This window comes from Oryctolagus cuniculus, chromosome 4 (genome assembly GCF_964237555.1).
Source record: "Oryctolagus cuniculus chromosome 4, mOryCun1.1, whole genome shotgun sequence".
NCBI classification, from domain to species: domain Eukaryota; kingdom Metazoa; phylum Chordata; class Mammalia; order Lagomorpha; family Leporidae; genus Oryctolagus; species Oryctolagus cuniculus.
This window is the reverse complement of record NC_091435.1, coordinates 119,568,712-119,590,932: the sequence shown is the minus strand read 5'-3', so window position 1 is coordinate 119,590,932 and position 22,221 is coordinate 119,568,712. Positions and strand designations below refer to the sequence as shown.

At 42.5% G+C, this 22,221-nt stretch overlaps 1 protein-coding gene across 6 annotated transcripts in view; it reads right to left on the bottom strand.

Moving 5' to 3' along the window:
• Positions 1–9,392: 9,392 nt before the first annotated feature.
• Positions 9,393–22,221, bottom strand: part of B3GALNT1 (beta-1,3-N-acetylgalactosaminyltransferase 1 (Globoside blood group)) — a 41,248-nt gene continuing 28,419 nt past the window's right edge. For 4 of the 6 annotated variants that reach the window (XM_051859093.2, XM_051859092.2, XM_051859096.2 and 1 more), the window contains 3 exons: positions 19,215–19,281; positions 16,259–16,351; positions 9,393–11,490 (listed from right to left, as the gene is read on the bottom strand). In XM_051859093.2, the coding sequence (XP_051715053.1) occupies positions 10,461–11,456 (996 nt within the window). In that variant the 5' untranslated portion in view covers positions 11,457–11,490; positions 16,259–16,351; positions 19,215–19,281 and the 3' untranslated portion in view covers positions 9,393–10,460. The remainder of the gene's footprint in view (positions 11,491–16,258; positions 16,352–19,214; positions 19,282–22,221) is intronic. The other 2 variants (XM_051859098.2, XM_051859100.2) reach the window with 1 other exon arrangement.

Below are 22,221 nucleotides of genomic sequence, written 5' to 3'. Positions count from 1 at the left end.
TCCTGGCTTCAGCCTGGCCCAACCTTGGCTGTTGCAGGCATTTGAGGAATGAATTAGCAGATAGAAGATCTGTCTCTGTCTCTCTGTGTTGATGTGCCTTTCAAATAAATAAAAATAAATGAACATTCTTTTAAAAATAAAGTATTTTTAATACTAACATTTTCTAGATTTATGGTGGCATTTCCGAAAGTTCATGAGAAATGGAATTAAAAGATAAGTTCATTTTGGTACATTTTTAAAATCCATGCACAGAATTTTTATGTATTTCCATAACTTTTGAAGATCTCTTATCTATGTGAACTTTAATTTTTTTGTGCATGAAAATAAATTTACCTTTTAATTTCACTTTCCCTGAACTTTGTGAAATATATCCATATGTATCCTTAGTTTAAGAAAATGCCTGGACTTAGCTTGGGCTGCTTATTCTTAATTCTAAATGCCTTGAAATGGACTTCGATTGCCTGGGGTAGCATCAACTGGGCCAGTGGACTGTCTCCAGGGTTCTGAGATCTTTGGAGGGGAGGGAATCCTCATAGCTGAGCCACACTGTGCTAACATGGTGACTTACACTAACCATGTAGATGGAGTTAGTAGCAACATTTTCAGAAGTGGAAGTTTCTTGAAAAGGAAGTTGCTTGGCAGACAAAACTAACTGCCCACTCTACTGGCTTTCAAATTTACAATTGAGAAATAAAAATTCTTTTCTACATACAAAATTCTTTTTAAAAATTTTACTTCAATGTTCACTAGACAGAGAAAAACACTGGGCAAATCTTTGAAAGTACATCTAAGAAAACAAGTTCAATAACAAATAGGAAGTTAAATTGCTCTTCTTATTCTATTATTCACTGGGCTATGAGAGAGAGCTGATTATCACTTAACCTTTGAACACTAAATTAACCTCTATTTACAGCCTTTCAACTCTTCTTGTCCTGAAACCTAGAAACTTTATTTTGAATAAGTCAGTCACAGCAGTCTTGAAGGAGGGAAGGACTGTAAGGCAGAGTTCAGGGCACTGTGAATTCACAGCCAGAAACTTACCAGTTTCTCACTTATGAAGATGGCCAAATGAACCTTGCTACCATCAGGCCCCAAAAACTGCATGCCAAATTCACAAAGTAAAACTCCCCCAATGGTATTCAGTGAATAAAGGACATGCGAACGTGACTCTGACTTTTTTTTTAATTGCAGTAGAAATTTTTTGCTCATTTAGCCCATCTCATCAAAGTGAGGTACTTCCTCAGGGACTTAAACTGATTCTGCCATCTTCAACATAGTTTCCCAGTGTTGACATCCGATTAACAGACAAGGACGGACACCACGTGGGGGACGTTTATGGGCCAGGCAGGGAAGTTGCCTATATATATATATAGTTCAGATGGCTACAACACAACCACGTGGCTCCACAGAATGCAAGAGGAATTGGGCAATGCACTACCCAACAAAACAGCCACTTCCTGGCAGCCACACACTTTGGTACAGCTCCACATAGCTACTGCTTTCAATGTGACATTATTACAATCATATAATTTTGTGTCCTGTTTTTACATTAATATTGTAATAAATCCTTTCCTATTCATGTAATTTGCATAATAATTTTTAGTTGTCATGTCCTATAGTATTGATGAATCCCAACTTCTCAGACCATCCTTAAGTTGAACATTTATCTCTCTGGTTTTGAAGATTACAGTTGCCTTCTATAAACATCCCTTTGCTAAAACAATTTCCTCTGAATTACCAATCTATCTATCTAATAGGAAATGTTAATAATAGGGGAAGCTGGGTGTGTCCCACTGTGGCAAACGTATCATGCAAATATAATATGTTAATAACAAGAAGCTGGGTGTGGGGTATATGGGAACTCCCTGAACTACCTCACAATTTTAGTTTTGTGTATCCAAAACCATTCCAAAACAAAATGTTTGTGGAAAACATTTTTTGTTTTTGGTGCAATTGAGAGGACCTGGTTTCATGGCACGTTAGCATCACTGGGAGAGATGGGCAGACTCTGCAGGCCTACAGTCCTCCGGTCTTGGGCTCTGTTCTCTCTGCCCTCGCTGGACAGAACCGTGGAACTGGCTGTCTGAAGCGGAAGGCAAGCTCTTGTGAAGGAGGCGGTGAGAGGCCATTTGTTGCTCCCTCCATTTCTGTTGCGGCAGTGTGAGCTTCTCACTCTGGGCTCCTTTCTCTAGCAGAATCTTCCAGGTCCTCAGGACTCCCGGTCACAAGGCAGCTGCCTTCTCTCCCTGTAGGAGACTGGATTTGACTTCTCTCTTCACATCCGTCACTTACCAAGGACACCTCCCCTCACAGACAGAATTGCTCCTTAACTCTATAGTACGAAGGACCTCAGCCCTGGAAGGCCTGTTCTCACGACAGGTGCAGTCCCTGGCAGGTTGGTCAGGTGGCTCAGCACTGTCAACAAGAACACGGCTCAATTGCTCAGCTGCTGCTCTGACCTTCAGGCTGCTCTCCTCTCCTCAGCAGACCCACAGGTTTACTGAGGAGCAGACATCATCTCTGGCCAAAAAGGGCCCTTCACCTATGTGTCTTTTAATTGGAGAAGGACAGTCCCAGAAGCCCACAAGCTGGGGTCCCACTGGGGTCCCTTGGGGTCCCACTGGCAGCAACAGGTTCAAATGCCAAAGTGTGAGAAGCAAGATAGGCAGATGAGAACTGCCTGCACAGCAGAAAGCAATGGTGGGGGTGGGGGTGGGGGGTGATGGGGGCCGGAAGTGGTTGGAGGGCACAGAGTGAGTGACTCAGTGGCAAACACTGCCAGTCTTTCCCTGTGACATTTTCTGACTCTTTGACCTTTGCTTTGATTTGTTAAAGTTTTCATAAAAATAATTAACCCTCACTGTTGAGAATAAAGAAATAAGTGGTACTTTACAGGTAGGAAAGTCTTTGAGGGGCAATGTTAGTGCATTTTTCATCCTGTTTCTGTAGTTTCTGCATTTGGAGCAAGAACAAGGAAGTATGGAATTAAAACTGTCTCAGCAGCCATCTTAGCAACAGCAACATCTGTCTTAGGGAGTTTTTTTTTTGTTTTTGTTTTTTTGTTTTTTTTGTTTGTTTGTTTAATCTGGGCAGTCCCTGCAATGGGTTTCAGCGGGCTTGGGCGTGGGACTGTTGGGGGAAATGCAAACAGCATGCACTAGCTCCTGGACTCCCATGGGGTCTGAAGTACCAAAAGGACTAAACTGGAGGGTATTTGGGAATTATTCCTTGACAACCTGACAGGATAAGGGCCTGCTGTATGGAAATGGGATCATAGGTGAGAAGGCTTGGCCCCTGTTCTGCGCAGGACTTCAGTCAATGGGGAATTTCTTTGATGAGAAATGCCGGATGTGTGTAAAAACAAGCCCCCGGGAACCTTGGTAGCATGAAACAAAATTTATTATTTCTTAGGGCTCTGTATGTTCAGAGAAATCCACTGGGAGATCAACTGAACATGAAGAAGTCTCTGAACGCTCAAAATTGAGCCTTCCATTCACATGACTGGTGCCTCAGCTGGCATGGCAGGAGCACTGGGGAGCTGGCCAGGCTGCTCTCTCTCCAGTCTCTCCAAGGGGACAGCCTGGCCTCCCTCCCAGTGAAGTTGTGTCAGGGCAGTCATACTTTTCTTTCAAAAGCCACTATATATATATATATATATATATATATATATATGATACACACACACACACAGACACACACACAAATACCTTCCATTTGTTGGTTGCTGGGTCAGGCTGAAGCCAGGAGTCAGGACCTCCATCTGGGTCTCCCACATGGGTATTAGGAACTCAAGTACATAAGCCATCATCTGCTGCTTTCTCGGGTGCATTAACAGGGAAATGGTTCAGAAAAGGAGACAGCTTAACCTGCTGTGTCACCATGCCTGCTGCCAGTCACACTTGTCACGAAAGCACGCAGTAAAACAGCAAGGCTTCTTTCAACCTGGCCTTGGGAGTCATGGGGCATCTCTCTCACCATAGTCAACTGCTTAGAAAGGGCTTGCACAGAGTCCTTGTGGGTAGGAGCAACACAAAAGAGCTCAAGACTATTCCCTGGAATTATCTTTGGAGACCACTACCCCCAAGAAATAGTGACATCAGACAAAGAACTTAAAGAGCTTCACCTCCCTGGGTACCACTGTTTTTACTAACTGCAAAATAAGTGAAATTTTCAAAGATGTCTTTATTTATTTGGAAGTAAGGAAGAAAGAAAGGAAGGAAGGGAGGGAGAGAGGGTTAGAGGACAAAGAGAGAATCTTCCATCTGCTGGTTCTCTCCCCAGATGGTCACAACAGCCAGCACTGGGCCAGGATGAAGCGAGGAGCCAGGTGTTCCATCCGAGTTTCCTACATCAGAGGCAAAAACTCAAACACTTTGTCTATCATCTGCAGCTTTCCCATTGCATTAGCAGGAAGCTGGATCAGAAGTGGAGTAGCTGGGGCTCAAACTGGCACTCTGATATAGGATGTGGGCATAAGCTACAGCTTATCATGCTGAGCTGCAACATCTGCCACAAACTAAGTGAAATTCTAAAATTCAAATAAGCTTTTTAGGAGGCTTTGGGAGGGAAACAAACTAGGTGGCATTATCCATGAAAAGTGTGGGAAGAGAAGGCACAGCCAAAGCCTGAAGGGCCGTAGTCAGAAAGGGGAAGCAGTGGAGAAGCAGGTGGCGGCACGGACTCAGGGAAGCACTGGCCATATCTCCACCTCGGGACCTTCAGGGCCTGGCAAGATGGGCTGCCTACAGTTTAGTATATGGAGATGCAAGCTATTCTGCCTGGATATAAATGGGAGAGTTAAACATCAAGGACTTGGCAGTATCTGGACACACATAGTTCAGATCACATAAAACACACACACACACACACATACTTTTTATTTTAAATATATTTAGGCTCACAAAAATCACAACAAAACTTTTTATAAACATCAGTATATGCCACTTATTTTGATGGACTCCTCGAAGAGCTGGTCCCATATAACTGCAAGTGGGATAATCAGGAATCTGACAAAGTAGTAAAGAGCCTGGTGAGAGTCGGTCATTGGCTCACACAAAACCCAGGTGAGTTGCTTTAATTTAAAGGTTAAGTCTTAGTGGATTAAATGATGTAAGAACCCTGAAGATGGCAGGACAAGTGCACCATGTTTCCTGCAAGCATACTTCTCCCCTCTTAAAATTAATCCCTTCCAATCCCTCTATTCTGCAATAACTGCCCACCAAGCCCCAAGTAAAAGAACTTGATCCCTAACTCATGCTCAGAAATACATCATACATCAAAAGGCTTCCATAGCCTTGGCAACTCATGACTAGAGCCTAGGGAGATTACTGACGCCATAAACAAGAGTGTCAATTTGTTAAGTCAACAACAGCAGTCACTGTGTACTTACTTCTCATGTGGGATCTGTCCTTAATGTGCTGTCCAATGTGAAGTAATGCTATAGCTAGTAATGAAACAGTATTTTACACTTTGTGTTTCTGTGTGGGTGCAAACTGATGAAATCTTTATTTAATATATACTAAATCGATCTTCTGTATGTAAAGATAATTGAAAATAAATCTTGATGTGAATGGAATGGGAGAGGGAGCGGGAGATGGGAGGGGTGCGAGTGGGAGGGAAGTTATGGGGGGAGGGAAAGCCACTGTAATCCATAAACTGTACTTTGGAAATTTATATTTACTAAGTAAAAGTTAAAAAAAAGAAATACATCATATATATATATATATATATATATATAGGGAGAGAGAGCGAGCGAGCGAGCGAACTCAGTTCTGGCTGCTCTGCATCAGGAGGATGGTTGAGGGGAGGGAGTTGATGGGAATATGGTAATATCAAGAACATTTAGGGTGGAGCCTAGAAAGATTAAGGAGGGTGAAAAGCAGAGTTTTCAGGAAAGGACTAAAAGCCCAAAACACCAATGCCAAGTGAAGCAGAAAAACTCTGACCCACTTGATCCAGTCCCAGAACTGTATACCTGGGGCCGGTGTTGTGATACAGTGGGTTAAGATGCTGCCTGCAACCCTGGCATCCCCTATGAGTGCTCATTTGAGTTTCAGCTGATCCACTTCCAATCCAGCAGCTCCCTGCTAACCTGCCTGGGAAGGTAGCAGTAGATGACCCAAGTGCTTGGGTCACTGCTACTCACATGGGAGATCTAGAAGAAATTCCAGGCTCCTGGTTTTAGCATGGCCCTGCCCATACAGTTGTAGTCATTTAGGGAGTGAATCAGCAGATGGAAGATCTCTAACTCTGCCCTTCAAATAAATAAATCTTCAAACAAAAACCGAACTGTATACCTTAAGCCCCCTCTCCCTTTCACAGAGCAGGGATAGCAGATTCAGGAATGATCCTCTGTAATCATTCCCCACTCTGTAGGAGGATACACTCCTATATGCTGCAACAAGACATGCAGCTCCCTCTGGTGAGAAGGCATTTCCCTACCTCTTGACACTGGACTGGGCATGGGATTTCTGGCCAGCAGCTGTCTCCAGCAGCTACTTTTTTTCCCCCACCCCCCACATAAGAATGGTGTGTTCCAGAAAGGAGCTGCCCTTCAGCCTAAGTCCTGGAATGAAGCAACACTTGGCACAGGGTTACAGCCAACTGCTGGCAACCAGTTGAGAAAAAAAGAATGAAGACAGAGTGAGTGCAAACATGGTTGTTGTCAACTTTTGAGAGTTGGGAGTTACTCCAGTATAATCTGGCAAAAGCTAACTGATATGCTAGGGGTCATATACTCAATACTTAGAGAGAAGCAAAGTAAAATAGCAAGGCAAGACATGTTAAGATCACAGAGATGGCAGGGCTGTGCAGACAAGCCAGAATCATCCTAGGGATAAGCTCTAGTATTAAACTTTGCACATGCATCAAAATTAAAAAGCTGTTGATGTGATTAAACATCAGAGGTCACAATTTTAGTAACACAGCTAATATGTACAACCTGCAAGCTTTAGAGTGTTAAACACATGTAGTTAAAAAGTATAAGGATGCAATCTGCAATCTCTTAATATTTTTTATAATAATTTAACTTTCGAGAAATCTTTTATCTATAAGTCATTAGTTCACAAGAAAAAAAATCAGAAATTTGGCAATCCTTCACATTTTACATATGGGTTTTCAGTCTCATTATTTAAAAGTTGTCTTTACAATAGGTCTGCTCTGATTTCATCATCATTTAAAAAATCATCTATTATTTTTCACTTTATGTTTCTGTGTGGGAGCAAACTGTTGAAATCCCTACTTAATGTATACTAAGCTGATCTTCTGTATATTAAGATAATCGAAAATGAATCTTGATGTGAATGGAAGGGGAGAGGGAGTGGGAAAGGGGAGGGTTGTGGGTGGGAGGGACGGTATGGGGGGAAGCCATTGTAATCCATAAGTCGTACTTTGGAAATTTATATGCATTAAATAAAAGTTTAAAAAAAAAAAGTTGTCTTTAGTTATTTGATATGCAGACAGTGAGAAAGCAAGATAAAGAGCTCCCATCCACTGGTTCATTTATGAAATGCTGACAATGGCCAGGGCTAAGCTGGGCCAAAGCCAAAAGTAAAGAATCTAATCCAGGGGCTGGCGCCGTGGCAAAGCAGTTTAACGCCCTGGCCTGAAGCACCGGCATCCTATATGGGTGCTGGTTCAGGACCCGGCTGCTCCTCTTCTGATCCAGCTCTCTTCTATGAAAGAGAACTGTACACTGGCCCCAGGTGTACAGTTCTGATCCAGCTCTCTTCTATGAAAGAGAACTGTACACCGGCCCCAGGTGTACAGTTCTGAGACTGGATCAAGTGGGTCAGAGTTTTTCTGCTTCACTTGGCATTGGTGTTTTGGGCTTTTAGTCCTTTCCTGAAAACTCTGCTTTTCACCCTCCTTTCTCTTCTGAGAAAGCAGTAGAAGATGCCCCAAGACCTTGGGCCCCTGAACCCATGTGGGAGACCCGGAGGAAACTCCTGGCTTCAGATCGGCACAGCTCCGGCTGTTGCGGCCAACTGGGGAGTGAACAAGCGGATGGAAGATCCCCGCCCCCCACCTCTCCTTTCTCTGAGTAACTCTGACTTACAAATAAATAAATACATCTTAAAAAAAAGAACCTAATCCAGGTTTCCCATGTGGGTGGCAGAAACCCAATTACTTGAGTCATCAACACTACCTCCCGGTGTCTGCATTAGCAGAAAATTGCAGGCAGGAACAGAAGCAGGTATTGAACCCAGGCAGTCTGATATGAGACACAGGTGTTATCTTAATCACTAGGATAAACACCTACCCCATTATTGTTTTAAAAATTCTAAAAGTCCTTTGAGTTAGCTTCCAAAACATCAACGTAATCTTCTGCAAAACCTATCGAATCTAATCATACCAAAAAAAAAAAAAAAAAGAACCACAACTATCTGTCTTAAAGGAAGTGACTCCTGGGGCTAGTGCTGTGAACAGTGGCTAAGCTGCTCACTCCACTGACACCATCAAACGGAGTTTCAGTTTCCTGGCTTCCACCTGGCCCAGTCCAGCTGCTGTGGCCATTTGGGGGAATGAACCAGTGGATAGAAGATCTCTTTCTTTATGTCTCTCCCCGTCTCTATAGCTCTGCTTTTAAAAAATGAATCTTTAAAAAAAAGTTAATTCCCACAGAGCTAGGAATTAGCAAAGACACAGATTAATTTCACAGAATATTTAATTGATTTTATTGTAACTGGATCAGGTCTGGTTCCAGAGAAACAGAAATAACCAGTTATAGAGAATCATACATTATAGTAGTTTTAATTGTAGTTAGATTTCTCCTATAGGAGAATCATGAAACTCTGAATCAATTTCAAGATCTGACTACCTATTTTCAAGATTTGATCTTTGTCATCCTGTAATCAGAAAAAATGAATCACTTGTCCCATAACAACTCTAATAGAAAACTGCATAATCCTACAAGTATGAGAGCAACATGAACTCCTCTTTCACTAGCCAGTTGCTGGCCAACAAAAGATACTTCACCACTTTTATAAGAAATGTCCTTCTATGAAAACACATGATATTGGGGGCCAGTGCTGTGGCACGGTGGGCAAAGCCTCCACCTGTGGCACTGGCATCCCATATGGATGCTGCTCCTCTTCCAATCCAGCTTCCTGCTGTGGCTTTGGAAAGCAATGGAAGATGGTCCCTGCACCCATGTGAGAAACCCAGAAGAAGCCCCTGGCTCCTGGCTTCCGATTGGCCCAGCTTCAGCAGTTGCAGGCATTTGGGCAGTGAACCAGCAGATGGAAGACCTCTCTCTCTCTCTTCCTCTGTCAGCAACTATGTTGTTCAAATAAATAAATAAATCTTTTTAAAAAAATCACACACATGAGATCTGAATCAGAGTTAGACTCCACACATTAGGGCTTTCATTTTGATGAGAAACTAACAACAGCTTTTCTCTTTTTTTTTCTTCTTTATTCACAAACTATTAATGAGAAAATACATGGGGACAGATTAACAGTGCAACTTGAATCTTCACTCTTCTTGGAATTCCAATGCTGGGATGACACTCTTCATAATACTGTGGGCATTATTTTCTCTCCCTTCTTTTTTGCCCAGAGTCCTTTCCAAAAGGAAACACACTGACTGGCATTCTACATTATTCCTAATTTCCAGGCAGAAAAATGAGACAGAAGAAATGACATCTAAAAACACTGGGGACTATATTTTTTTAAAAAAAAGACAATAATTCAAGTTTTCTTGATTTAATCATTCTCTATATTACCACAGTAAAATATATTACAAATTCCAAGAGATTATTGATATGCAATAATAACCTATGACTTCACATTGATGAGGCTATTGATAACAAACTGACCAGTGAAGTAACTAGAACAAAGTTCAAATGTAAAAAAAGAATCATTGTTCTATTTTTACAATATAGAAATCACCATAGCATGTAAACACACACAAAGTAATAAATAATAATTTATAACTCTAAAATACTGCAATATTTGGAAGTACCTTATGAATGACCAAAAACATGAAATTTTGTTCAGTATAACTTCAGGGAAGTTTCTCACACAGAAACACAGATTTTTGTAAATTGGAAATCCATGTAAGAGACACATGAAACCCTTAAGTGACTGGATTGTTCAATAAACAGAACTCTACACTGCTTTCTTATAAAGGCCTAATGAGTTTAGAATTTGGTGAAATCTTTAAGAAAGTCTAATCTATAGAATGATGTGTTTAAATTGTTTGGTCCTAGTTTAAAAAAAAAAGCAAATTCCTTTGTAAGATAAATTTATTCATCTGAATATTACCTTTAAAGGGCCTGACTTGATTTATATCCAAATAAATCACAGCAATGTGTGACTTCCAGTCTCCAGTCTATGGGTTCTCCATGACTTTTGATTCAGTGTAAGCCAACACACTGACCTTCCTATGAGTTTCCCATAGTACCAGCTTCAGCGCTTGGCACAGTTTCCTGTCCTCTAGGTTTCTGATGGAGTGTGAAGTTAGTAATGGCATGTGGTATTTCTGAGCATAACCTGCCAAAAGGTGATGATTTCCTTAGAAGAAAAGCCATGTGCTGCAATCACACGTCTAAGCTGACAGACATCCAAATGGATTCTATATAAAAAGAAAAGGTTTATGTCTTCTGGAAAATGAATGTCCACCTTTAACAAATTCAAACAGATCCCAACATAAACATCTTCAAACTTGATAGGTTTTACGTGACCCATCATGTCATAGATCCTTGGTACCAAATCTTTGGACATTATATAGCCCAACCCACTGCAATATGGAGGGAATACTTTGAAAGGATATTCCTGGTATGAAATATGGGTCTTTTGGTAAAATCCTCTGTAGGAATAGTTCTCAATTAAAGGATAACCTGTGAAAAACTCCTCTGGATTGTTTAAGTTTAAAAGATACTTCACTAAATTGCCAGTATTGATGAAAACATCAGTATCTGTCTTCATGATGTACTTGGCATTGGGACAAAACTCAGTGACCCACCTGAATGCCATAATGGTTTTCAAGGTCAGGTTATTATAGGTGTCTAAAAAATCTTGTCGTATTATGTCACCATAAAGAAGGTGTTCATCCTCCAAAGACAATGCTAACATTTTGTCTTCCTTTTCAGCCTGTTGGCCCAATAAGAAAAATGTAAGAACCTCATATCCCCACCAAGACTTTTTTTCACCCCAAGTAACTCTAATGGCCTGTCTGGCTTTCACATCTGAGGGATGAGAAGTCACCAGGATGACCAGAAATGGGTTTTGATGAGAGCAGTTTGAATGCTCCCGGAGAGTGAAGCGGAAGTTCTGTCTGTAAATTGGCTCGTACTCATAGAAGTACATCAAGTTTACACGTTCAATCACATTGTACTGAGGTAGGCTGAGGTACCACATCACCAGGAAACTCAGGAGTGACAGCAGCAGGAGACTCCATTTGAGGGATCTCAGTGACATCCTACTTGGAAGGGCAGTCAAGAGAGCCAGGTCCATCCACAGTAGCTCAAAAACACGTAAGCTGTGGGTTCTGGAGGATTTATTAGAGATCAGGTTAATGTTCTATAACTTCAAACACATTTTTCAAATAACACTTCATTTATCTGCCCTAGGACAAAGAACAGAACGAAAGTTCTAAAGAAAAACCAAAAATTCTGTCCTGAATCTCATTTAACAAGCCAATGGATATCAACAACCAAAAATATATTTTAGCTTTTCACATCTAGATTAAGGTTGAAACATGTCCTTTATGTTGGGAAAACCAATCCTTTGTTCTAAACAAATAACAACTTATTACCAACTATGATTTTTGTCCCAGCTGCCTGGAAGGACAGAAAGGGATAAGGGATGTATAATTGTGAGTTAAATCATAAATCTACCATAAAACAAACAAAAACGTTCTCTTCTTTACCATGATGAAAAAACAAATAAAAGATTTTGGGCCAGCATAATGGTGCAAATTTATAGGATAAGCAATGGCCCGCGACACTGGTATCCCATATAAGCACTGGTTTGAATCTTAGCTATTCCACTTCCAATCCAGCAGCTCCCTGCTAACATACTTGGGAAAGCAGTAGAAGATGGCCCAAGTGCTTGATCCTCTGTCACCCACATGGGAGACCCAGATGGAGTTCCAGGCTCCTGGTTTTGGCCTGGTCTGGCCCAGGATATTGTGGCCATTTGGGGAGCAAACCTGTAGATGGAAGATCTCTATCTCTATCTCTGAAACTACCTTTCAAATAAATAAATACATTTTTATTTTTTATTATAATTTTTTTAATGTATTTGACAGATAGAGTTAAACAGTGAGAGAGGGACAGAGAGAATGGACTTCCCTCTGTTGACTCATTCCCCAAATGGCCACTACGGCTGCAGCTGCGCCAATCTGAAGCCAGGAGCCAGGTGCTTCTTCCTGGTCTCCCACGCAGGTGCAGGGGCCCAAGCACCTGGGCCATCCTCCACTGCCTTCCCGGGCCACAACAGAGGAGCAGCTAGGACTAGAACCCAGCGCCCATATGGGATGCCAATGCCGCAGGTGGAGGATTAACCAAGTGAGCCATGGAGCTGGCCCCAATAAATACATTTTTCTTAAAAAAAAAAAAAAAAAAAGTGAAAATGGCCAGCATTGTAGCATAGTGGGTAAAGCTACCACCTGTGACACTGGCATCTCATATGGTGCTAGCTTGTGCCTTGGCTGCCCCACTTCCAAGCCTGCTCCCTGCTAATGGCCTAGCAAAGCAGTGGAGGATAGCCCAAGTACTTGGGCCTTGGCACCCACATGGGAGATCCGAATGAAGCTCCTGGCTTCAGCATGGCTCTGCCTTGGCCGTTGTGGCCACTTGGTGAGTAAACCAGCAGACGGATATCACTAATAGCAGGTTCCAAAAACCCAAGAGTCTTTTTCAGCTATGTGATTTGATACGGATTCTAGAAAATCAAAGAAAACCTCTATAGCAATAATTATTCACAGTGGCTGGTGATGGTGGGTAAGATGAAACTGGAGATTCTACCTGAGAGAGTCTTTCAGAGACAAACAGGACAACCACCTCTTAAGACTAGGAAATGACTTTTATTTGCCCCAAACACCCGAAGTCACAATTTTGCCTCTTTGGCTGAATCCAAGCTCAGTCTGGACAGTAATCACTTAATTAAAGTTGTGCCTTTAGCACTGGGATTTGTTCCCTAGACCAGTCTATTCAGTAACCATATATCAGATTGGATCACAGATAGAATCTCCCAGGACACTTGCTTTTCACAAAACCTTCAGCTGAGACAAGGAAATAGAGCTTTGTACAATGAGCATTCAGACATGATGACAACTGAAGCATCAGCTCTGCTCCAGTTACGAAGGCAGAGGTTTACAATTCAGAATCCCCCAGGGCTTTCCTGGCACCATGAGCACTGGTCTCGATCTAAAGACATTCATGCATAAGTGGTTACTGGACATCTTCTACAACCACAGAGGCGATAAGGACTTAGAGGCAGAAGGAGAAGTAAAGCCCAAGGCAACGTGTAAACATGGCACAGGGAGACCAGAATGAAGTTCTTGGCTTCTGGCTTCAGCCTGGCCCAGTCCTGTTGCAGGCATTTGGAGAATGAACCAACAGATGGAAGATATGCCTCCCTTGAAATCTCTCTCTCTCTTTTACATAAATAAATAAATAAATAAGAGTATGAGGAGGGATATGCTGAGGGGCTTCTGAAAGGTACCTCTCATCTAAAGTCATCTGGGGCACTGGCTCCTGGGAATCTAGAATTCACTGTGGAGGGTGAAGGTTAATGTCCTATAGGAACGTGGGTTCACCAAGGGATTGACCCTGGGTTAACATTAGGGTTAATATGTATTGATCTGTATTGATGGTCCTCTCGACCACTTAATGTTGTATGATTGCTCAGAATTTCTCTATAGACAAACCCCTCCACATGCAAAAGATGAGTGGCCTTTCTCCCAGTCTTGGTTGAGATCAGCTTTAAATTACATCCATCAATTTTCACTAGGGTCCAGAGACCACCCCCTCATTTCCTCTCTTCTATGAAATCCTCTCAGTACTTGGTTAATGACACTCTTAGGATCACTGGCTGCTATTCTCACTCTGACTTTCATACTACTGTGTCTAAGCATTTATAGGAGTTGATAATGGAACAAACCAAGGCCTTTACCAACCAGGCAGTCAACCAAATGCTGCTACAGAGATATACTCTGCTCCCCACCCAGGAGACAGTGGCTTGAGACATCGTCCCATGCCAACAGAGAGTAACTCGTTGTCTCCATGTCAGCAGGAAGTAGCTCTAAAGACAGATCATCATCCCTCTACCCCTCCTGTACTTTTGAGACTAATGTAATCCCATACAACTGCTGCTTTATAAAAAACAAAAGGGGGAAATGTTAGTAAAATGGCACAGTCTTGTCTATGGCGTCATCTACACCCCTGACACCATCCTAGGCTCTAACCCCTGCCACCATTGCTGGAAGCCAGGTGACCACATGGCCCATCCACCAGTGTCAGCTACACCCCCATCCTAATGGGATTCGCTGCTCCTACTTCCCTGCCCACCCTCCAGCAAATGTTTAACAGGACCTGTTCTTGAACACGTGGCTCTGTTGCTCTCCCTCTCTTGATCTTTTTCTCTTTCTCTCCCTCTCTCTCTCTTGATCTCTCTCTATGCTCTCCTTCTCCCTTTTTTCCTTCTTTGCCCCTTCCCTCTGGTCTGTTGGGTTTCCCACAATAAACTTTTTCCCTTAAAAAATAAAATAAAAACGGCAATATCTCAATACTCCTTGTTTTTTCCCATCTAGGCACATCTTATCTACTTCTGGTCACAATAGTCTTTTCTATTTTGAGTGCTTTCCATATTTTTTTTTTTTTTTTTTTGGATAGGAAGAGTTAGATAGTGAGACAGAGAGAGGCAGAGAGAAAGGTCTTCCTTTTTCCGTTGGTTCACCCCCCAAATGGCAGCTATGGTTGACACACTGCAGCCGGTGCGCTGCACCGATATGAAACCGGGAGCCAGATGCTTCCCCCTGGTCTCCTATGTGGGTGCAGGGCCCAAGTACTTGGGCCATCCTCCACTGCCTTCCTGGGCCACAGCACAGAGCTGGACTGGAAAAGGAGCAACCGGGACAGAATCCGGCGCCCCGACCAGGACTAGAACCTGGGGTGCCAGAGCCACAGGATTAGCCAAGTGAGCTGTGGCACCAGCCTTTCCATATCTTTTTCAATTAATATTTACTTATTTGGGGAGAGCGCCCATCCTCTTATTCACCATCCCCAAATGCCTGCAATGTCTAGATTCACAGCTGAAACTGGGAGCTGGGGACACAGTCCAGGTCTCCCATCTGAGTGGCAGGAAACCAGATGCTTGAGCCATCACTGCTCCTTTCAGGGGTTGCATTAGCAGGAAGTCAGAATCAGGAGCAGAAGTTAGGTACTGAATCCACGTGTCCTGATGTGTGACATGGGTATCTTTTTTAAAAAATATATTTATTTATTTATTTATTTGAGAGACAGTTACAGACAGAGAGGGAGAGAGAGAAAAGTCATCCATCCACTGGTTCACTCCCCAAATAGCCACAACAGCCGGAGCTGCGCAGATCTGAAGCTGGGAGTTAGGAGCTTTTACTGGGTCTCCCAGGTGGGTGCAAGGGCCCAGGCATGTGGGCCATCTTCCACTGCTTTCCCAGGCCATAGCAGAGACCTGAATCAGAAGAGGTGCAGCTGGGACACAAACCAGCACCCATAAGGTATGCCAGTGCCACAGTGCCAGCCCCTGGGACACAGGTTTCTTAACCGGTGTCTTAACTACAAATGCCTGCCCTACATTCTGTATTTTAAGTCACACAATACAATGTGATAATTTAGCAAACTCTCTAAAGTCCAGTTCCAGGGGTGTGTGTGTATATGTGTGTGTGTGTGTGTGTATATGTCTTACTTCTCCATTTATATTCTATATCCTTATTAGCAAAGACAACTTTTTCTCCCAAGAGTCAAAGTGTAAGACAGAAGGAGGCTGCAGCAAGAGTGAGATTAACACTGAAGTTTGACTTGCTCTTTTTATCACCTACTGCCTCCTAGGGTGACCATTAACAGAAAACTAGTCCAGAAATGGAGTCAAGACTCAAACATGGCATCTGATGTAGAATGTGGGTGTACGAAGCTGTGAGTTAACTACTGAGACATAAGCCTACACCTCTAAATTGATTTCATTTTCAAAAGGGATTATCTTAAATAATCTTGATGACTCCTTACTATTTGACAAAAAGAACATTTCAAAGCTGTAAATTAATTTCTGTTTCTTACCCTCTTGATTTATTTCTTCTGAGTGAAAGACTTTCGATTTCACCAGCTGAACATTCAGCAGTATGTAGTTGCCAAAAATACTGCTTGCTATGTCTGAAACACATATAAGAAACTTAACAGCATTTACTCAGTGGTCAGGGAATTTATGTTCCAAGAGGGGAATGGAAAAGACTCTTCACTCTTCACTGATTTCTGAACTAAGAATATATGTTGAAATAAATGCTAAAAATACAAGGCTTGTCCACCAAAGTTCATGGCTTCATTATGGAAAGAGAACACTTGATCTTCAAAATCAGTACAGACTCAAAACTCAAATCACGTATCTAAGTTCTCTCATCAACTGGTATCTTATGTCACCCAACTACAGTTTTGCTTCCCTTGATAAAAAAAACTCAGAGGTGACTAAGAGAAGAGAAATGGGAAAGAGCTAAAAGACATTCTGCCAGAATCTTAATTCTCTCTTCTATACACACATTCCCAGAAGACAACTCTAAAGGGGGAATGCCAATTACCACTCCCCAGCCCACTCTTCCCCTCCCAACCTGTCTCCACTCATGAATATGAAAGACACACTCAAACTGTGAAGCATTCTGCCACAGTCAAGTCTGCCTGTACCCTGTTTGTTGTTGTTTTGCTTTTTACTGGTCAAGTTGGTCAAGTTTTAAAACCAGAGTAGGACATGACAAATGGGGAGGCAGTGTATTAGCACATTATCACTCCCTATGCCAAAAAGTAATCACTATGGATTAGATTCAAAGATGGGAGGAAAACAAACCTGTAAAAACATGAAAATGCAGATGTACATTTTGATAATCTTGAAGTGAAGAAGACCTTTCAATTACTCTATTCTAAGTTAGTAATCCAGAAATCATAAAGGAAATTCTGATCAAATAAATATTTCAGAAAATTAGTGAACAAGGTTGAAAAAGCACAAAAAATGCATGAACAAGGTTAGTATCTTAAAAAACCACCCCCCAAATGGCCGCTACGGCCAGCGCTGCGCCGATCCAAAGCCAGGAGCCAGGTGCTTCCTCCTGGTCTCCCATGCGGGTGCAGGGGCCCAAGCACTTGGGCCATCCTCCACTACCTTCCCGGTCCACAGCAGAGAACTGGACTGGAAGAGGAACAACTGGGACTAGAACCCGGCACCCATATGGGATGCCTGCGCTGCAGGTGGAGTATTAACCAAGTAAGCCACGGCGCCTGCCCCTCTCAAAGATTTTAAAAGTCATTCCTTACTGTACTGAGATAGTATTTACTGAAGTAACAGAGAATAATAACTAATAGAGGGGCCGGCGCCGTGGCTCACTTGGTTAATCATCCGCCTGTGGCGCCAGCATCCCAAATGGGTGCCGGGTTCTAGTCCCAGTTGCTCCTCTTCCAGTCCAGCTCTCTGCTGTGGCCCGGGAGGGCAGTGGAGGATGGCCCAAGTGCTTGGGCCCCTGTACCCGCATGGAAGACCAGGAGGAAGCACCTGGCTCCTGGCTCCTGGCTTTGGATCAGCGCAGCGCCGGCCATAGCAGCAATTTGGGGGATGAACCAATGGAAGGAAGACCTTTCTCTTTCTCTCTCTCTCTCTCACTGTATAACTCTGTCAAATAAATAAAAAATATCTTTTAGAAATATAATAATGCTAGGCCGGCGCCGCAGCTCAATAGGCTAATCCTCCACCTAGCGGTGCCGGCACACCGGGTTCTAGTCCTGGTCGGGGCGCCGGATTCTGTCCCGGTTGCCCCTCTTCCAGGCCAGCTCTCTGCTGTGGCCCGAGAGTGCAGTGGAGGATGGCCCAAGTGCTTGGGCCCTGCACCCCATGGGAGACCAGGAGAAGTACCTGGCTCCTGCCTTCGGATCAGCGTGGTGCGCTGGCCTCAGCGTGCCAGCCGTGGCGGCCATTGGAGGGTGAACCAACGGCAAAAGGAAGACCTTTCTCTCTGTCTCTCTCTCTCTCACTATCCACTCTGCCTGTCAAAAAAAAAAAAAAAAAAAAAAAAGAAAGAAATATAATAATGCTAATATAAATTAAACAGGATTTATATTAGATACCAATCATGGCATATATACATACATAAATCTAATTGTTAATAAAATGTTTACAACAAATGTTATTACTTTGTTCTCCCATAATCCCATGTAAGTGAGCTGTTTTTACTGCACATAATTTATAGGTGAATTTTAGAGATTTTAAATGAAATAACGACACTTTCAGACTAAGCCTTACAGAGTCCATAAACTTTTCCTGAAAGAAGTCTCAAAGAATATATTTTAATATGAAGAAAAATGAGCTAAGAGGAATTGAAGGAGATGCAAAAAGCAACAAATAAATAGTAATAAAGATAAAAGAACAAGAATAAAAATTTTTCTATATGGTAAAAGAGCAAAACTGAAATACAAGGCACATTAAAAAGTTTATGGAAAATGGAATTATAAGATAAGTGTACTTCAGTGTAAACGCTATTTGAAATCCATGCAGTCTTTTTAATAACACATTTTCCATGAACGTTTTGATGACCCCTTGTATGCACAGATTTCAAAAACTTTTTGCACCAAAATAAGCCTAGGTTTTAATTCCATTGTCCACAGATTTTTTGAAGTGTCTCTGTACTAGGTAAAAATGACATAGTAGCTACAACAAGATGCTTCAGAGGAAAATTAAAATATGTTACCCTTCTTAGTTCAAAAAGAACAAGGAGATACTGATAAATCTTAACATTTTCCAAAAAATCATTTAAAAATATCTATTACCCTTTAGAGTGACCATTGAAGAAACAGATATTGAACAATACCTTCCAAACTGACAGCCTGGGAATTAAAGAAAAAAAGCAAGTGAGGTGTTCAATAGAAGGTAGGAAAAAAAGAGGGTGGGTGCGGAGAAGCAGAAAATGCATGGGAGACAAGACAAAAAATACGATGGCAGAAATAAATCTAAATATATCATGAATTAGAGTATATAACTCACCTACTCAAATGCAGAGCTTCGGATACTTGCTTAAAATTCTACCATACACTGCTTATAAGATACACACCTAAAACAAAATAACCCAAAACTTTTAAAAATCAGGAACAGTAGAAACATACTAAAAGAATGTAAATCAAAAGAAGATGTTATAGTTAATTATTAACATTACACATAAATGAACAGCATTTAAAGGGGATGAAGGAGAATTTTGTTACTAATAAAAGGAAGCATACAACACAATTTAATAATCATAAAGCTAAAACCATAAAAGCATAGCATCAAAATATATAAAGCAAAAATGTGAAAGGTGTATGTATGAATGTTAAAAATCTTTAATTCTGGGGCCGGCACCATGGTTCACTTGGTTAATCCTCCACCTGCAGCACTGGCATCCCATACGGGTGCTGGTTCTAGTCCTGGCTACTCCTCTTCCAGTCCAGCTCTCTGCTGTGGCCCGGGAGGGCAGTGCTTGGGCCCCTGCACCCACATGGGAGACCAAGAAGAAGCACCTGGCTCCTGGCTTCGGATCAGCACAGTTCTGGCTGTGGTGGCCATTTGGGGGGTAAAGCAACAGAAGGAAGTCCTTTCTGTCTCTCTCTCGCTGTCTATAACTCTACCTGTCAAATAAATAAAAAAAAAATAAATCTTTAATTCTAATTGAAGACCCTCAAAAAGATTTTTTTAAAGATTTATTTATTTATTTGAAAGTCAGAGTTACACAGAGAGAGGTGAGGCACAGAGAGAGAGAGAGAGAGAGAGAGAGAGAGGCCTTCCATCCGATGGTTCACTCCCCAATTGGCCGCAACGGCCGGAGCTGTGCCGATCCGAAGCCAGGAGCTTCTTCCGGGTCTCCCACGCAGGTGCAGGGGCCCAAGGACTTGGGCCATCTTCGACTGCTTTCTCATAGTAGAGAGCTGGATCAGAAGAGGAGCAGCCAGGACTAGAACTGGCACCCATATGGGATGCCAGCATTTCAGGCCAGGGTGTTAACCCACTGCGCCACAGAGCTGGCCCCAAAAGATTTTTTTATTTTATTTATTTGAAAGACAGATTTACAGAAAGAGGTAGAGACAGAGAGAGAGGTTTTCCATCCACTGGTTCACTCCCCAGATGGCCATAATGGCCAGAGCTGTGCTGATCAGAAGCCAGGAACCAGGAGCTTCTTCTGGGTCTCTCATGTGGGTGCAGGGGCCCAAGGACTTTGGCCATCTTCTACTGCTTTCCCAGGCCATATAAGAGAGCTGGATTGGAAGTGGAGCAGCTGGGTCTCATACTGGCACCCATATGGGATGCAGGTACTGCAGGCAGCGGCTGTACCCACTATGCCACAGCACCGGCCCCTATTTATTTATTTATTTAAATGGCAGAGTTACAGAGAGAAGTAGAAATATATCTTCCATCTACTGATTCACTCCCCAAATGGCCAGGACTGTATCATTCAAAGTAGGAGCCCAGAATTCAACTGGGTCACACACGGGGGTGTCAGGGGCCAAATAGCTGGGCCCTCTTACACTGCCTTCCCAGGCACACCAGCAGGGAGCTGGATCAGAAGCAAAGCAGCTGGGACTCAAACTGAAGCACATCATTCATATGGGATGCTGGCAGCACAGGAGGCATCTCAGAGGCACCACAGAGTTAGTGCTGCAAATGGAGCATCTAAGAAAAAAAAAGGTTTATTTATTATTTATTTGAAAGGTAGAGTTACAGAGACGCAGAGAGAGAGAGAGAGAGAGAGAGTGAGTCTTCCATCCACTGGTTCACTACCCAGATGGCTGCAATGGCCGGAGCTGTGCTGATCCGAATCCAGGAGCCAGGCGCTTCTTCTAGGTCGCTCAAGGACTTGGGCCATCTTCCACTGCTTTCCCAGGCCAAAGCAGAGAGCTGGATCGGAAGTGGAGCAGACAAGACTCAAACCGGCGCCCATATGGGATGCTGGCACTACAGGCAGCGGCAATACCCACTACGCCACAGCACCGGCCCCTAATGGAGCATTTTTAATTCATCTCTCAAAGTGTAATGAAACTCATGTTGAAGACTAGTCTCTAATGTACTAGTGTTGAGAGGTGGTAGAACATTTAAAAGAAAATCAGGTCACTGGGGCTCTACACTCACAAAAGTATTAACATATTTCCCACCAGAGTGAATTAGTTATCAAAAGAGTAAGCTGTTACAAGCCTGGCACCTCCCCTCCATCTCTCCTCCACACTCGTTCCTCTCACGTGTGCCCATTTCCCTTTCTGCTTTTCCGCCACCCATGGAACAGTGCACACCCCTGACCAGAAGCCAAGCAGAGGGGCCGGCTCCGTGGTGCAGTAGGTTAATCTTCCACCTGTGGCTCCTGGTTTTGGATCGGCACAGCTCTGGACATTGTGGCCGTCTGGGGAGTGAGCCAATGGAACGAAGAACTTTCTCTCTGTCTTTTTCTCTCACTGTTTGTAACTCTGCCTCTCAAATAAATAGATGAAATCTTAAAAAAAAAAAGCCAAGCAGATAAAGCACAACGTTCTTGGACTTCCAACACTGTGAGCCAAAAGAAACCTCTTCTTGATAATTTTTCCCGCTTTGTGTATTTTGTTACAGCAACTGTAAATGGACTAAAATGCTAAGTAAATGATACATCAAGCAGACAAAAAATAGAGATATGAATATTTCAAAGAGTATTATGAGTAATCCTGATCTAACAGTAATATTTTGCACCGTCCATCCTATAAAAAGTTAAGAACATAGTCGGTCCTCCATATCTATAAGTTCTGCATCTGTGGATTCAACACATCACAACAGAAAATTATTTTAAAAAATTACATCAACCCTGAATATCTACATTTTTTGTTCTCTCCCCTAAGTAATGCAGGTAACAACTACAGAAATATCACTTACATTGTACTGGTATTAAAAGTGACCTTGGGGTGATTTCAAAGTATCAGAGTATTCCTTGCTCATGCATCAGAATAAGTATTAAAATGTCTACACTATTAAAAGCAATCTATATATTCAATGTAATCCCTAT